The sequence below is a fragment of the Talpa occidentalis genome, unplaced genomic scaffold, assembly GCF_014898055.3.
Source record: "Talpa occidentalis isolate TD23 unplaced genomic scaffold, MPIMG_talOcc4v2.1, whole genome shotgun sequence".
Classification (NCBI taxonomy): domain Eukaryota; kingdom Metazoa; phylum Chordata; class Mammalia; order Eulipotyphla; family Talpidae; genus Talpa; species Talpa occidentalis.
The window spans coordinates 105,517,346-105,534,787 of record NW_026555331.1 but is presented as its reverse complement, the minus strand read 5'-3'; the positions used below and the strand labels follow the sequence as shown (position 1 = coordinate 105,534,787).

At 43.0% G+C, this 17,442-nt stretch overlaps 1 protein-coding gene across 4 annotated transcripts in view; it reads right to left on the bottom strand.

The window, feature by feature from the left end:
- CREB5 (cAMP responsive element binding protein 5) overlaps positions 1-10,094 on the bottom strand; it is a 122,557-nt gene extending 112,463 nt beyond the window's left edge. For 3 of the 4 annotated variants that reach the window (XM_037509713.2, XM_054692440.1, XM_054692441.1), the window contains exon 1: positions 9,883-9,995. In XM_037509713.2, the coding sequence (XP_037365610.1) occupies positions 9,883-9,929 (47 nt within the window). In that variant the 5' untranslated portion in view covers positions 9,930-9,995. Of the gene's footprint in view, positions 1-9,882 lie in introns of all 4 variants that reach the window. The other variant, XM_037509717.1, reaches the window with a different exon arrangement.
- Positions 10,095-17,442: the final 7,348 nt, after the last annotated feature.

Here is a 17,442-nt window from a genome sequence, read left to right as displayed (position 1 = left end):
CGGCTTAAATATGAAAATGAAACAAGAGCATGGGACAAGGTAGCTTCAAAGAGCAAACAACACAGCCCAAGTCTTTCATTTAGAGTTTTTCCCCTCACTTGCTGCATTCAACTTGCTCAAAAATCCACTCCTTCTGTGCTTTAGCGTATGAAAAATGAGGCTGTAAAAGTGTCAGCCTGCTTTTGTCAGGAATAGCTAGTAAAAAATAATTGGAAGGCATTTAATACCTAAGATGCACAACTCTCATAAGATAATCAGTCCACGGGTCCTGAAAATGTTACTCCTGTGTTTCCACATGCTATGAGAATTTTGAAGTGTGGAAAAGTTCTAATATCGCTTATTAAGTGAAAGAGCTATGACAGAATTCGAGTTTCTAACGCCATTCTCAGCAACCTGAATACCTCAACATGCCCTACTCTATAGTATATAGCATTTCCACACTGCAGCTGTTATAATCAAACAGGCAGATATTTCCCTCCAATATGTTTGCTTTTAGTGGACTTTTCCCCCGCTATACCAAAGAAGCTGGCATTACAATGTCAGACAAATGACTAGGATAACCATGCATTGCCCAATGAATAAAATATATCAAATACTGTATATCCCGAGAGTGTATTATTCCACTTAGAAAATGGTATAATTGACTTGGGGTAGTATTTTTGAGTTGTGGGGTTATTTTCTGGTAATTGCCTGGCTTGAAACTTTAGTTTGTCAATCAGACAGTTCTTTTAGCCCTATCAAATGCTGGGGGGAGGGAGTGGAGGGATCAGGGGTTGACTGAAGGAGAACGGAGAAAATGGCTCAGCCCCTCAGGACTTTTTTCTTGTCATAAAGTTGTTGTCAAAAGATTCGCTATTATGTCTGGGATGGGTGAACTCCGCGGCATTTTGCGTTCAGTAAAAATGTCTCAAACCATTTTTCAAACATTTTGAGGTTTGGCAAAAACCTGAAATCCATCTTGCCAAGCACTTTCCCCCCTTAATTCTTAAACCCATGTGTCTTTCAAGGGAAATTTAATCCGTATGTTTCTGATTCATTTACACTTAACTCATCAAAATGGTGTTTTGTAAGAGCCATTTGATGTTCAAGAAGTCTTACAAGCTTCTCTTTTTATAAGTCTGCAAAGTCTTTCTTTCTGAGACCCAGAAAATTGTATTTTACCAGCTGCAGGCCAAATGAGTTGAGCTGTATTAAAAATCAAGAACCTGCTGGATTTAGGAGGCAAGAAAATTGCAGCCACTGTGACATAAATAAGCGTCCTCACATGGCTGCTTGCTCACACACCGACCAGAGGCCTTTCAAACTTGTTCTTTCCCTGAAGAAGCCCATCCCATGGGGCCTAAGAACAAGCTATAAAACTGAAGCAGCAAAGAACTAAAGTCCTGGAGCGAAATTTCCCATTGTTGCAGATTCTTCAAATTCTGGAGAGTCCCAATTGAGAATTTTAGCTCAGAATCAATGGAAGTAAAATGTGGTATGTTTCATTAGGTAATTCTGTTACCTACGAAATGAAATAATCATCAAATGCCAGAACTAGAAGGGGCTTATGAAATTTCTAGTCCGGTAATATTCAGGCTGTGTTCTGAGAACTGTTGGGTGGGGTGGGGTTGTGAGTTAGGGGGGCAGCTTTTGAATCAGTTTGGGTCTCCATCTAGGAGGATTTAAAAAAAAATACTTTGAGGGTAAATTCAGTTTAAAGACAAACACCTTAATTTTATATGAGGGCACTGAGATCTAGAAGGAACTTTGGAGTTGTCCAGCGTTCCAGGGCCCTTTTAAATATGTCCCTGTGATTCAAACTGTGGATGCGTTCACTGGTGGGTCCTTTAGTGAGAAATTAGTGAAATCTGTTTACTGAAGTGACTAACATTAGAAAACTGAATAGAATATAAGATACCCATGAACTTTATACACAGGGAAGATAAGTAGTATTTTGTCAAATTATACTCATGCCAACGTACACATGTGAGTGTGGATAAAGGGCTGCAATATAAAATATATTTATGACTATTGTTCACCTAAAAACACTTTCAGAATCACTTTACCAGACAGAAAGCCACCTTTCATTTACTGGTAATTCAGTCAGTTCAGCAGAGAGCGGTTTTCAATTTGTCTCATTAAAGACCACAAGGCTGTTAAGACTCGATAGGACCTCACCTCATGGAAGAAATTCTATGAAACACTGGCCTCTTCCACCAAAGGTGGTTTAATACACAAATCAGGAGAAATGGACAAAGAAAAAATGTGTGGCAGGGGAGGGAGAGGAGGCAGATACCTAGCTGAGTAAAGAAAGGGTCATATTCATCTCACTATGATTTACAAATGGCAAGAATGATTTCCGACTTGCATGCAGTACAACGGCACAGTGGAAAATCCAGACATATTAGCACCGGCGTATTTCCAAAGCGCATTTTCCAAGCACTTAACAATCATTAATTAGTTAGAAACATCTTTTCAAGGTCGGGAGACACAATAGTTCATCTCTACACAACGGAGCTTTGGAGACTTCTGGAAGCCGAATAGTGCAGCACCTGGATAATTACTGTGGGAAGATTAATTGGGTTAACTGGCTGTGAAGAATCTTGTGATAAAGCATGATGAAAAATGCTGCCCCATCACATGGTTAGATGTCAGAGGCGGCAGGAGTTCTTTGTGCCTAGCAGCTGAACGCTGCCTCCGTGGGAAAGGATGCGAAGTCATTAAAACACTATGAATTACCCTTTGCTCTCTTTTTTTTCAGAATCGTAATCAAGTGACAAGTTTTCTGTGGCCACAAAGTGCCTGGGTCTCTTTGGGATTAAAGTGCAAAGTGGGCTGTGTTGGGAATTGTGGTCTAAAACGGTTCCCTAGGTGGGGAGGAAGAGGGAGGAAGCAGCGTGTTTCAGAGCCCGGAGGTCACATCCTGCAGGTGGGTGGGTGCTGGTTCTGGGGCGGCTTCCAAGCTCTGTCCTCATCGGACATGCACTCAGTGTAGCCAGGGCTGGTGCAGGGAGAGGGAGGAATGGAGAGAGAGTGGTGGGAAGCAGAGCACTGGACTCCGGGATGTTTGCCCCCCTCATTTATGGCACAGGGACAGCACATCCCACCCACTAACTAGACACCAGGGAGCTTTTGGCTGGAGGCAGAAAGCAAGTTATTTGTTCACCTCCCTCCAGACTAGAGGGTGGAGTCTGCATAGTCAGGTGCCTGAGTGATTCCTGGTGGTTTCCTGGAGTCTGCTGGTCACTCCACTGTGTCCCGCACAGCTAAGTCTTTCTGTGCATTTCCCCCATGCCACCAACCCCAGGAGCCAGACACGAAAGAGGGCTAAAAAGCACAAGTTTGAGTGAGAAGATGGAATTCCTGGACTAAATGATTTCTAAGGTTCCTGCCTATGGATGCATTTGGAATTATAGGATTCTTATTCTACTGCTAAGGAAGGTCCAGGTGAGAGAAGGAAGCCAAATCAAATGATGTTCCTTTTGATGTGTTACCCTCAGTGGAAGGAAACAGCAAAAAGCAGCTGGGGCCAGGTCTGTACTAAGACAAACAGAGGCCACTGACTCCACCGACTGTGTAGTCCATATTAGGGTGGATGCTGGTGGAAATGCAAAGCATGAGTAATTTACATCTACATTTATATTAAATGGGTTTATTATAATTGCTGTTATTATGATTAATTCCAAAGGAATTAAAGAAGATCAGCCCTTTATGGCAGAGTGTTGCTAAGCTGCCTGAAGTATGATAAATAAGAAGGTCAAGAAGAGGTAGACATAAAAGAAAAATTGCTTGATGCCATGTAAAAGAGAAGTTAACTATTATTTAAAAAAAAAAGATGTGGCTCTTCTTGATGTTGAGATAAATTGCTTTAAAGTAAGATCTTAAACCTCACTTTCTGGCCAATGAAGAGACAGTCTGGTAGAACAATGCCAATGTTAACGATTCTCTCCTTTCCAGCACACACAACCTCACGGTCTGTGACTCAGTTAACTTTCTGAGAAGGACCTGGTAAATGACAGTAGTTCTCACTACATTTTCAATGCCCCAAATGTACTATTTTCCAGTCTTCAGAAAGTCAACTGGTACATTATTAAATAACTAACATTTAATGAGCACTTACTATGTTAAGTATTATTACCGTCAATAGCACTAAATTCCAATTTGAGGATAAAGCAACTGAATCTCCAAAGTTTCAATAAATTGTGAAAAATCACACAGCAAGTGGCCAGGCCAGAGTCTAAACACAGATCTGTCTGACTCCAGACCATTGCACAGGGCACAATCATGCCGGACCACAATGATCTCTAGTAAACAAACAGTCTCTACCTTTGCAGTCTCCTTCCTTTAACAATGAGCTGGGCCCAACTGAGGGTAGAGGGGCAGAGCCAAGAAGACAGCCAGGCCCACAAGCTACAAGGCCAGGTGGCCTCTTTGCCACATCAGCATATGTGTCAACTTGTTAAGGATCACTGATTTAAAAAAAAAATACATTCATAGGCCCCTACTACACAGAACCTCACGTTAGGCATTCTGGCTTATCCAATACAGCTTTCTGGCCCCTTTTTCCATTAAGATGAGTAAGTGAGTCAATGCATTGATAGATACCTTCCCAGTCATTTAGAGCTACTGTTTGTTTGTTTTTTCTAGGCTTTGCTTTTTTGAACACATCCAGCCCTTCATTCAGTCATTCAGATGGCAAAGAAAAAAAAAATGATAAGCAAGAATTCAAATCTTGATATCACATAGGAAAGGAAGACTTTGCTGATAGCTGGTCGGGTCTTGGCTAATACACAACCACTGTCATGCTCTCCACAATGATTGCAAGCTATTGATTGATTCTTCTTGGGTACAACATTGCTGTATCAATCATTAAATAAACTCTCCTGCCAGTGTAGGTCCAGGAAGGAAAGATGTATGGGCCTGGGATCCAATGTTTGCGCTGTATGCAATGGACTCTGGAATGCTAAGTCAAGTCAATGTCAGTATTCAAGGATGTAAGTCGTGAAATACACGCCTGTGAAAGTGCCAAGCCTTACAGCGTATATTTTAATCAGAGCAGCAGTCTGTTTAGAAATCACAAGGTTAGATCTGTACTGAAGAAATTTTATTGACCTGGTCCACATGTATCCTTCCTCCTCCATTTTCCTTCCTCTTTTTGGCTACTCTCCATGTCCCTCACTTGGCATTCCACCATGCAGTGCAAAAGGAGTCCCTTCGACAGTCAGAGGCACATGAAAATGAAACCCAAGGGAGCAGAAAGAAGAACCAGGATTCAATTTACCGCTTCTCCCCTCTTTAATCCCAGTTCCAAATTTGCCTACTTGCTTTCTGTCAGGCCCACACAGTGTTGGTTCTCAAGTCCAAACTAATGACTGCTTCTTACTGTTCACCTGGCCTTCTTGCCCAGTGCTTACTAAGTAAAATACAAGACAATATTTTTTACCATGCAATGTGACCACGCAATGTTACCACAGCCTAAGACCATTCCAGCACAGATGCAGGGAGCCCAGAATGGGCCCCATCAAAGTTTTATAATTCCACCAACTTCACCAACATAACACTTTTCCACTTGCCACCTTGGAAGTCCCCTCTATTAAATCTCTGAAACACCATTTTACCACCAGAAAAAAATATGTGAGAGGGAGGGAGTAAGCTGAAAACTGGTCTCACCCAACTGCAGGTTCGTTATAGACACCTGCAAATACAAACTCCTCTTGGTTGAGGCAAAGGGGAATCTGGTTCTCACAACTGGTTGTTCCTCTCCATTTCACTTCATTTTCCCGTTCACAAAGCCACAACTGAGTATGGATGGGGACACTAAGGTCTTTTTCAGACTGGCATTGTGCATGTCTCTCTCTCCACTCAGGTCACTGATAATGAGGCATGTGTTATCAGTACTCGTTAGTCCTCACCTCACTTTAATCAGAATGGTGCTTTTATTTCTCTGGTTCTAGTACCTAACATGAGCTCAGACCTGTGTGATTTTCTGAATAAGAAAGCTAAGAGACGAGAGTCTGGAGGAGGAAGCAGCCTGAACGACCCTGAGAACAAGGTAACCAGTGGGTCTGCGGAGTCAGCGACCTGCAGTGGAGAGACTTCCGCTAGGAAGTCCACCAGGAGGACCAGTTCTGCAGCCACTCAGGCTGCCCTGCAGTCATACTGTGTGCCATGGACTAAGACGGGATCTCCTAGTTTCACAATTCCACCTTGTAGGTAGGATTGTCCTCATCTTACAAAAGGGATAGAAACTAGGGCACAGAGAGGTTAAGAGGCTTGCCATAGTCACACAGCAGATAAGAGGAACCCAGGCATTTTGACCCCAAAGGCCATGCTCTTTCTGGAGACACCCCTCCACACACCCACTCACACACATACTGCTTCTCTGATCAACAGAGGCTGCTTCCCCTGTGTCAGCCTCTTTCTTCATATGCTACCAGGGCAAAGAGGGAGGGCGAGAGGAAGATGGTTGATTTCAGCACTGCTTATGGTTAAATGCAGACACGAACATTTGGCATTCTTCTGCTTTGTGCCTGGCATACAGAGGGGATAGATTTGTGCTTTTTCTGTTGTCCCATAAAAGGCTTGTCTCCACCTTCACCTGCCAACATCTGAGGTACCTCCCTAGGGACTCTTCTGGAGGACAAAACTATGACTCAGGTAATGTCTCAAGGGCACATAAAACATGACAACATCACCAGGATTCTCAATTGACCAGCATAGCTCCTTCCTTTATCAAGTCAAGAGATGGTACTGGAAAGTTTGTCAGTGACAGCAAGCTAGAGAGGATTGGGTTCAGGGGGTTAGCCTGGGTGAACTATGGCAAATCCTATGCTCAGTTTTCACATGGCTGAAAACAACACACACACAAATAAGTACAAGCAAGACTCAGAAAAGCTGAATAAAGTAGTGGATGGTATCAAAGGCAACATCCTGGTTGTGACATGGCACTATTTTGAAAGATTTTACCATTGGGGGGAAAAGGGTACGCGGGATCTATTATTTCCTACAACTGCATATGAGTCTGCAATTAACTCAATAAATGTTTCCTGTAAACAACAACAATAATAAGCAAAACAGTCACCAAACAGGCAAGCCAATGATTTTTATGCTCGGCGTCACTGTGATAAAGTAATATAAATTAAGTAATCTAAGTAAATATAAGTACAGATAAGTAATATAAGATAAAGTAATTTAAGTCTGACCCAGGATCACTGCTGGGCTTTTTGCCTTGTCTGTCTGTCCATCACGAGCAGGACATTTCTGATTATGGGTGAACAACTTGGAGCCGAGTCAGTTTAAATGGTAGTGCTCTGAAAAAAGAAATCATACCATCTTTATTCCTGGAGTCCCAGGCACATACTTGGCACTTATCAAACCTTGCACAATGACTAATAACCTTCATCACTGGTTTTGTTTCAGCTCTGGGTAATTTTTCCCCCAGATAGGTATAGTGTGGTCCTTCCCTATGCACAATTAAGCTGGGCCTATAAATACATACTTTACAAGAAGCCTACTACCACGAACTTTGGCTCAGGAATAGGATATTGTTAGAATTATCTTTCTAACAAGCATCTTTCATGTTTGTTGCAGGTTTTACAACGTAGTCTTCAATCTCATCTAAAAACTTGAATTTATGCTACAATTACAGAAATTTACAGAAACCTGCAAGTAGTCAGGCAGGCCTGGAGGGAGGGGGGATTCATTACAAATACTGTTCTGCATTGTATGCGTAAGTGAAGCATGAACATCTCCCTTATTGTAGCACCGTTTTTTGCATTTAAGGGACATGTGGGATCTTTTAGAAAAGTTCACTGGGTAGGTAAATTCTCTCTTGTCTATTCTGCTACTCTTTGGATTGACTCACCTAACCAATTACCTCTCACTGAGGACTGCTGGTAGTGTTTGACAACTAAAAATTTCACCCCATGAACAAACAAAACAAAAGGCAAAAACAAAAACAAAAACCAATCTTCCAAGTGGGGGAACATATGCTACTTCTCACCCTCCCCCATTCAGTTCTTTTAAGGCACTCATTCATCTTAATTCAAACACACTTTTCTCTGAAAAGTTCTGCCAATTATCTTTCAGCAAAACTTTTATAGCACATGGACATGGGACACAGAACTTTCCAGTTTCCAAGCAACACCAGAGATCCCCTCAGGTTGGCACCACTTGTGAGGGAGGGGTTACTGGCCACCTTGTCTGATTCATCATTTTGCAGTAAAGCCAGAGGGCTACAGGGTCCTGCTCTGGGTTGTCAGGATTAGCACTCAGGCTCCTGGCCTCTACTACACTGTGATGTTTCTTCCAAAAATGACCTACCTACCCTTCTCCTTCCCTTTCATCTCTGCCCAAAAAAGGAGAGAAGATGTCCATGAAAAGTTTTGATCAATTATATCCAAAACATGCATTAAATAAACATAAACACCTTCCCGTCATGTACTCTATACCTCAATATACAGCTGATTGTACGATGACTAGGGACTAAATGAGCCCAAGACGACTGGAGTAGCTAAGGGACAGGACTTGCTCTCTCATTGGGCTGGCACTTGAGTTGCAGAGGGCTTCAGTGTGTAACTATTTAATAACACTGAAAGCACGAACACAGGCAGTGCACCACAGCACTAAATATATTTTATGAAACATACAAATGTGTGGCAATAACTTTCCAAACACAAAAGTCTCTCTCTCTGGGTACACGAGATCCTGAAGGCCTTAAGAACACGATTATTTGGACCCTCTGCATTTATTTCATGTTAATTCCTTACCTGCAAATATTAACTAGGCGTTTCTAGACGGATCAATCCCGAAATTTTCATCATCATCTCTCCTATAACTCCAGCATCTCATATTAAAAGCATTTGAAGATCATACAAGTCTTAAAAGATAGCATTGGACTAAGTTAATTGTCATGGGAAACAACAGAAAGCTAAGCTTCTCAAAGAAATGCACAATGGCTGTTATCATTAGGTGAACTAATAGGGAGGAAAGATATCATCAGATGTCACCTGCTTTAAAAAACTACAGTGTATTGAGTAGTAAACGCAAAGGCGGAGCTATCATACTCAGACAACCCACCAAATAGTTTTCCATGCATTTACAATTCACCAGTTACACTCAAAAAGCCTCCTGGCTGCCACCACCACTACTTTGACCTTTTATGAAAAGATAACCATGTTGAGCTATTTCAAAAAAGAGAGAGACAGAGAGAATCCTGGTGGAAAATAATACCCAGCTGTGATAATATCATGTTTTTTTAAAATACCATAGTACAGTTTTACTTTTAATAATAAAAGATAAAAAAGGGGCGTCTGCGAATAATTAGAGATAGCAGTCTGAAGCCAGTTACAGTCACTGCAATTGATAATAAACTGAAAACCCCTTGAGAGCAGGTAAATGCTTTGCAACCCTGACCCCCTAGCTCTCACATTACTTAACTACCCTGCGGTTCTTGCATTACATCACCATTCAAGCGATTGGTTCCTGCATTTTAACTCTCTCCCGTCTCCTCCGATTAGGAGCGACACCGCAGCAAAGAAACTTCGCCCAAGTTTGCTCTTTCTCGCTTCGCTTTATATCTGTGGCCCTTTAGCTCCGGTCGCTTTGGTTTGCTCTTTTTTTTTTTCCTTTCCCGCCCAGCCCTGCCGCTGTTCAACTCACTCAGGTCGCTGTACAGGAACAAAACTCTTATCAAAGTGGAAAGAAATGCCTCTTTGGGACAAGAGGAGAAGCGGAGAGGCTGGGGAAAGGGAAGAAGGAAGAAGAGGCGGAACAAAGCCGGGGAGAAAGGAAACACGGGGAGAAAATGAAGAGCAGGAGGGCGACCCAGACTTGAGAAAAGAAGGTGGCAGGGGCAAAAAATTCTATAAAATCAGAAAAAAGAAAATAAAATTAAAAACAAACCTCATGGACATCACTGAGGCTGAATTCCCTCCTGAGGTGCAGAACATGAGAGCTCTGGAATGAGTGTGTGTAGAATTTGAGCCAAAGCTTAACTAGCCTGAGTGAGTCATATCCTTCCCATTTGATTCCAGGCCAAGCGATGATGTAATGCGCTGGCCCTTCTCTTGCGCCTGGCTCTAAGCTCTCCCTCCGGCTCGCTCGCTCTCTTTCTCCTGGGCTCGGCCTCCTCCCCCTTCTCCTTTTAGCTCAGTGCTGGTGAAGTCACCATTTAAATCTGGCAGAACTGAAGCAAAAACTTCAATGTAACCAAAACAGCCCCAGGCTGAGTTCCAGACTCAGGGAGCCTTACGGGTGCAATTGCCCTTGGAAACCAGTAAACAGAGGGGGAAACAGTGCCGCCTGGGAGCGCAGAGAGGGGCTGCGAGTTTTTTGGGCAGGGGTCCACGGGTTCCGAGGAGGGGGGAAAAAAACATCGCTGGCTGAAAGAAAATGCCCTGGTGTTTGGGGAAAGGGAAATAACAATGGAGACACTTGTAGAGATGGAGACACGGTGGGGGGCAAAGGGAGAGGAGACGGGAACAGGTTGGAAGGACTGAGCATGAATAAGCAGGACAGGTTACCAGCCCGGGCTTCTGCTGGAACCAGGTGACAAGGTTTCCATCGCCCAGGGCCTTTTTTTTTTTTTTTTTTTCCCTGGAGCTGGATGGGAGTTTCTGTTGCTGAATGCCAGCCACCACCCCTCCAGAGATTTCTCGCATCTGACCTCCCTGTCAGCAAGGGCAAAACCACTTCTGGTCCAAACGCGCGCCCGCGTCTGCAGGCAGCAGGATCTGGGGGTTGACAGTTCTCTCTCCGATGGCCCGTAGTGGTCGCTCTTTGAAATGCGCACGGGGAAAGGAACCAAGTAGCAAAACACAAGGATCGGCTTTCCTTTCCGAGATCAGCACCCCCTCCCCTCCAGGTGAGGTGTCCCAAGGAGCAGGAATTGAAACATGTTCACCCCCAAAATGAAAGCAAGGTATATCCCTTCCTTTACTGTTGGGGAGGTGGGGGGGGGCGGTGCTGGTGCGGGTGGGGCTGTCTGTGAGTTTAAAAGGATACAGAAGAACAAACAGTAAGTGTGTCTCTTTTTTAATTACAGAGTGAGGAAAAACAGCCTGGAGCAGGGGGGAGGGGGAGTCAAACAGGATCATTCACAAATGACAGTGAAGCCCTTTTAATTGCCAAATTCTATCCTCACTTCACTTCTTTCCTGCTCAGGATTTTACCAAGAACAGCCCAGACACTCAGCTGCTTTGTTAGCAGGACTTTTAAACTGTATTGTCTCTCGCTTTTCTTTCCCCCTCACCCCTCAGGCCTCCTTCCAAAAGAAGAAAAGAAAAAAAAAAGCAATTTTAAAAAAATGGGAAGTGCACTAATTTTTTTTTTCAAATACCACAAAAGCAGAAGAAAGGCATGGGTTGGCAATTTTTTTCTCCAAAATAGTCATAGGTTTTTGATAATGTCTTGCCTCCAATGGGTTTTGTAACCAGTGGTTGGAGTAGGTGACATAAACATTTGTCTCTTCACATTTCCCAAGCAGACAACACCAAAAACTACATTTTAAAGAAATCTCTTGATTTCTTAAATATATCTGCTACTAGGGGACAGGGCTGTCATCAGCTTCAGGGAATATCACAGCAAGTCACTCAGAGCAGTTAAAAAGCAAGGTTGAGGGCCTCCACGGTGGTGCAGCGGGTTGAGCACAGAGCAGTGAAGCTGTCCGCAGCCTCTGCAACGCGGGTTCGATTCCCGGCCGGCCAGGGAGATACCCACATGGCGTGACAGACCTCTCCTGTCGCACCTGCTGCTCCCTTCAGCAGTGTATTTTGGTCATCTGCCTGTTCTGCTCCCCACTCTGTCTCTGGTGAATCTTCTCACCCTTCCGCGCCTCGGCCTGTACCCAACTCTTGTATAAAAATAAATAAATCTTAAAAAAAAAAGAAAGAAAGAGAAAGACCCAAATAAAATGCAAAGAGGAGAAAAAACTGAAAATAAAAAAATTAAAAGATGAAAAATTGTGGACAATTTCAAAAGGCATAACATATGTAATTGTAATATCACTTGGGGAAGAAATAAAGGATGGAGTAAAAGAAATATTTAAAATAAAAAAGAAAAAGCAAGGTTGAACTCAGAGAGGGGAGGGAGAAGAGGGGTGAGAACGAGGTGGAAAGAAGCATAATGGACTAAAGTGGTAAACCAGGGGGCTTTGGTGATGGGTGCATTATGGCTACAATACTTGAGGAGGGGGCTGGAAGAAGGGTCCTGTACTCCCCAAATACAAACAACTATGTAAACTAGCAGTACATCCAAAAAAAAAAAAAAAAAAAAAGGATGAAAAAATTCCCACCAAAACATAAAAAAAAAAACCAGGATCATGGCAAACAAAACATTAAAATATGTTCATCTTCAATAGTCCACTTAGCCCTGAGTAGAAAAGCTCTCAATCTTGAGTTCTCTCAACCACCATGGGTCTTAAAACATTGTCTAAATTTTTTTCCTGTTAATCTCTCCAGAAGCAATTACTGCAAATGTTAAAAGTCTTGAATAACCAAATTAAAGATCTGATAATAACATTAAAAAAAAAAAAAGGGCCAGTTTGGCTCAACAGTCTCCCTGACCCAGGGGGCTGGGCCAGGAAAGGCTTTCTCCAGCAGTCTGCCCTGGAGCATGACATCCTCAATTGACGCTGATGCCACAGTTGCCCCAGTGACACCTTTATCAAGGCAGGCAGCTCTGAATTAGAGGTGATCGGCCGTAATTACAGCTGGCGCCACTGAAGCCCATGGCCTGACAGCAGCAAATGTGGTTGTTATAAAGTTTGGTCCACCATGTCAGTGGCCTGTATAACTCACTTACGTCTGACTTGCCAGGCAGTTATTGATTTTTCTTCTGATGCAGGGAATAAATAAAACAATAGCTCCTACAAAGCCTTTCCACTTCCAGGCAGGTTGACAAGATTTTCTATAAATTACTGTCTCCTTTTTATAAGTCATTGACCACATTGGCTAGGATGAAGCAGAGGATTTTCCCTTCTCCACTCTCCCCAACATGTCCTCCATCATCACCTTAGTTTTCAAATGTAAATGCTTTCTTTATGCTATTATTTTAGGCAGGTAAAATGGACATGTGGTGGAGATTTCCAAATTGACATCTTCCTGTAACCTCGATGGGAAAATGCTTTGTAGATTTTTCTTAGACCAGTCACACACAAGCACTGGGTTCAGCTGCTACAGTCCTACCCCTGCTTTTTTTCCTCCAGCAAGTGTCTAAAAGGGACTCTGTGCTGTAGATAAAGATTATGTTAAGGTAACTTTCCTGTGCCTCTTTGGAACAAAATTTTGACCAAAGCCAGGCACAGACATGGAGAGACATACCAGCATCCTTGCTCCTGCCAGGAGAAAGAGGCTTCTAGAACCCAGCCAAATCTGAGGGCCCTGTACCTGGTGATGATGCCACCATGCCAATTATGTGCCTGGACATGTTAAAATTCCCATAAAATGTCTTTGGCTTGCTGGTCTGAGTTGAAATCAATTCCAGAGTTCAAAGGGGTCTGAGCATTTACATTTGCACTTGCTAGTCCCAACAGAAGTCTCCCCCCTGCCATTCCAAATCAGGCATTTTCACTGGCTGCTTGCTTTCTCCCCACTTGAAAAGAAGCCCTGCTTTCCCCTTTCCCTTCCTGTGAGCAGCTAATGATAGAGAATATCCTGTTCCCTAAAGGAAATTCCCTTCCAACTTAAGAGCTTCCTTTTTCACCCATTTGGCTCTCTCACGCCTCTCCCCCCACCCCCCACCAGCCCCTTCCATGTCATAGCTGCTTTTCTGAAGAAGGGGGGCTTTGCAGATAGGAGTCGTGAGATGCTGTAATTCCAGTGGGAGCCTTCTTAGAAGTAGCCCCCAGCCAACAGGCTAGGCCTCCAGATTAGCTGGCTTGCTCAGGAATGCTTGCAACACCCTCCTTTCAGAACCTGTCATCCTTGGGGAGAGGGCGGTGGGTACCGCGCAGCTGTTCGGTGTAACTCACTCACTTACTCCCAGCTCCTGATGAAATGTTCGGCTCCAAAGAAGTGGAAACCTCAGAGATTAGAGCTCAGAGTTCAGAATGCTTTTGGATTCCCTCCAAAACAGCCCACCAGAAAAGGCACAACTTGGAGTGTGGGACCCAGGGGCACGCCAGCCAACAGAAGTAACCTTTGTGTGACTGGGTAAATTTCTGATTCAAACATGGAAAACACAGCAGATAGAAGAAACAATAGCCATCCTTCCTACAGAGACCTGGTTTTCTTTTTTCCCCCTAAGGTTTGAATTTATTCTTCTCAAGGAAAAACATCTTCTTTCATACATTGTTTTCAAAATTTAACCCATGATTCCTACGGTCCCAGTGGAATTTGAGGGGCCAGATAATTTCAGAGTTAAATAAGCTGTAATGACTATCACATGTACCCAGCCATAAACCTAGTATTAAAAATTATTCAGAAAAAAGTGGCATCTCTTCCTTTTTTAATTTACAATAACCATCCAGGTGGTTTTCTAAGGCCTCCTTTGCAAATTGCTTCCAGTGAACCTTCCGGTCACAGACCACTGCATACCCACGTGGTGTCTGTCATTCAGCATTCCCTTCAACTTGGGTGTCCCGTGTTTTCATGGTGGACAGCAGCGGGGGTTGGGGGTTATGTCTGTATGAAACTATGCAGCATATATCTAAACTGTGCACAAGCAGGATAAGCTGGTTTAGATGGCCTGCTAAAGTCAACTCCAAGCACTCCCAGGAAGAAAGCAAAAGAATGGTCAACCCTTGATTACTACTGTTTTGTACTTCCTGCAACTCCTATATCCCAATCTCACACCAAGAACTCTCAGGCTGGCCCTTGCTGGCCCTTCCTGTGTCAAAATCTATTTCTAATGTTCTGAAGTGGTGACACTGAATGTGATTCAGACAAAGAAATGGCTTTCTAATAATGGAAGCATTGGAACGCCTCACGGTAGGAATTGGGAGTTCATATGAGCCATTTGATCACCCCTAAAAATTATTATCAGCCGTGCCTACTCATAGGATTTCCTTTTTCTAACTTTGACTTCATCTTTAAAGTGTGTATGTCACTGAACTACTCAAGCCTATCACAGAGTCTGAAAAGCTGTTGACACTCAATGCACATTTGTTGGATAAATGAATGAGTTAGTGAATGAATACACTCCTCAACTCAGGCACTATCTTTTCTGTGAAGCCTTGCTGGTCTAGTATGCAGAGATAGGAGTGTCACTTTCTCTGGGCTCCTGTGGCATTCTGGAGCAGATTCTGTCCAAGCAATAAAACAGTTTTGGAATGTATCTATTTACAAGCCTGTCTTTCTCATAAGTTGTTCACTTTTTCAGAGTAGAGACTAGGCTTATCTTTTTTTTTAAAAAAAATTACTTTTATTTATTTATGCATACAAGGACTGGAATGTAGGTCAGAGGCGCAGCAGGTGAGGGGAGGATGAGAGCACCAGAATCAGAGTGGGGAGCAGAACAGGTAGAATCTACTGTAATACACTGCTGAGGGGAGCAGTGGGCAACACAGGAGAGGATTGCTGCACCATGTGGGTAGCTCCCTCATCCAGGGATCGAAATCACGTGGCAGTGGCTGGTGATAGCTTGATAGCACTGAGACATTAACCTCTACAACACCAGGGAGGCCCTGGGCTTATCTATCTTGGCATGTCTAGCTCACAGCAAGCCCCTGATTCACATACAGTAGGTGCTTAAGAAGCGTGACTGAACCTGGGCTGGTGGCTGCACAAGCGGTTGTCTTCTCTAAGCATTTTTCTTCCACAAATGCCCTTTCTTTCTTTCTGTTCTTAAAATCTTTAGCATCCACAGCAATAGAAAATATTAGTAAAATGAAAAGACACCCTACCAAATGGGGGAAGATACCTGTACATTGTATATCTAACGATGGTTAATATCAAAGGCCTACAAAAAACACATACAATTCAACAAAAAGAAAATAAATAACCCAATAAAAAATGGGCAGAAGAGTTAAAGGGACTCTTCTCCACAGAAGACAAGGGTGGCCAACAGGCACATGAAAAAAAATATGCATCATCTCTTATCATCACGGAAGCGCAAATGAAAAAAAAGGAATGAGGTACCACCTCATACCCATGAGAATGGCCCATATGCAAAAGACCAGAAACAACAAGTATTGCTCAGGATATGGAGAAGAAGAAACTCTCTTACATTGTTGGCGTAGAGAATGTAGAACAGTTCATCCTGTAAGGAAAACAGTATCAGTATGGAAATTTCTCAAAATATTAAAAATAGATCTACCAATGATCCAGCAATTCCACACCTAGGTATCTACCCAAAGAGTGCAAAAACACTAATTTGAAAGGATATGTGCACTCCTATGTTCACTACAGTACTTTTTACAGTAGCCAAGTTATGGGAACAATTTAAGTTCCCAAGGACAGATGAGTAGATTAGGAAGATGTGGTATATATACACAATGGAGTGCTACACAGCAAGAAAAAAGATGACCTCTCACTGTTTTTGATAACATGGATGGAACTGAAAGGAATTATGCTAAAGTGAAATAAGTCAGAAGGAGAAAGACAAATACAGGATGATTTTACTCATATGAAATATATAGGGGAAAAAAAACAAAGAAACAGGTAAAACTAAACTGAAACAACCCCTAGAAATATGAGGGTAGAATTAAGGCTACAAGAGTGGGTGAGTGTGGTGTGGTGATATACATACATCTTAAAAGGTATGAGTCTATACCCCTAAATCATATGCAGGGCTGCAAACTAACATCTCAATAGAAAATGACGTAATTTTTTAAAAGGTCACAAAATTTTTTAAAAATAAGATCTGGAACATCCAGAAAACCTAGAATAATAAGAAAAGTCCTAGGAAATCTGATTAACATCTGTCCCTGATCTCTACCGCTTCTTGCTTCTCCTTAAAGTACCTTAGATTCTTCTTAATCTCCTTTTCCTGGATCCACACACCAGCAATGCCCAAATGAGTGCCCTGAGGTTCTTATCAGAGCAGTTAACCCTAGACTGTTTTTGCAGGTTTCCTTATGTAGGATCCAGGGGAATTGAAAGTTGAGGTGAGCAGACTTGACATTCTGTTGTTTGGGGTACTTCTTGCATAGTAGCTGAGGTACCCTAAGAAAATGGACACTACCACCAGGACTTTTCATCACAGTGACAGTTCTAACCAACTCAGGACTAGGACTATAGGAAGACAGAACAAAAACTGATGGAGCACAGAAGGCTCAAGCAATCTAGGTAGAAGTATGCATGTAAGCCTAATGGTATGGCCAGGCTGCAGTGAATGCACATCTGGTGTAGAGTGGAGCCAGAACATGGCCTACTAGCCTATCCAGACAGGGCGAGGGGCAGTCATGCTGGGGAAAGGTGAGCCGCTGGTGAAGAGAGAGAAAGAGACCTCTCCCATAGGTTCCATAGGCAACCTGGCTCAAGGGAGTAATCTACCAAATTCCCACTGTTTCTTTAGGAAAAAATG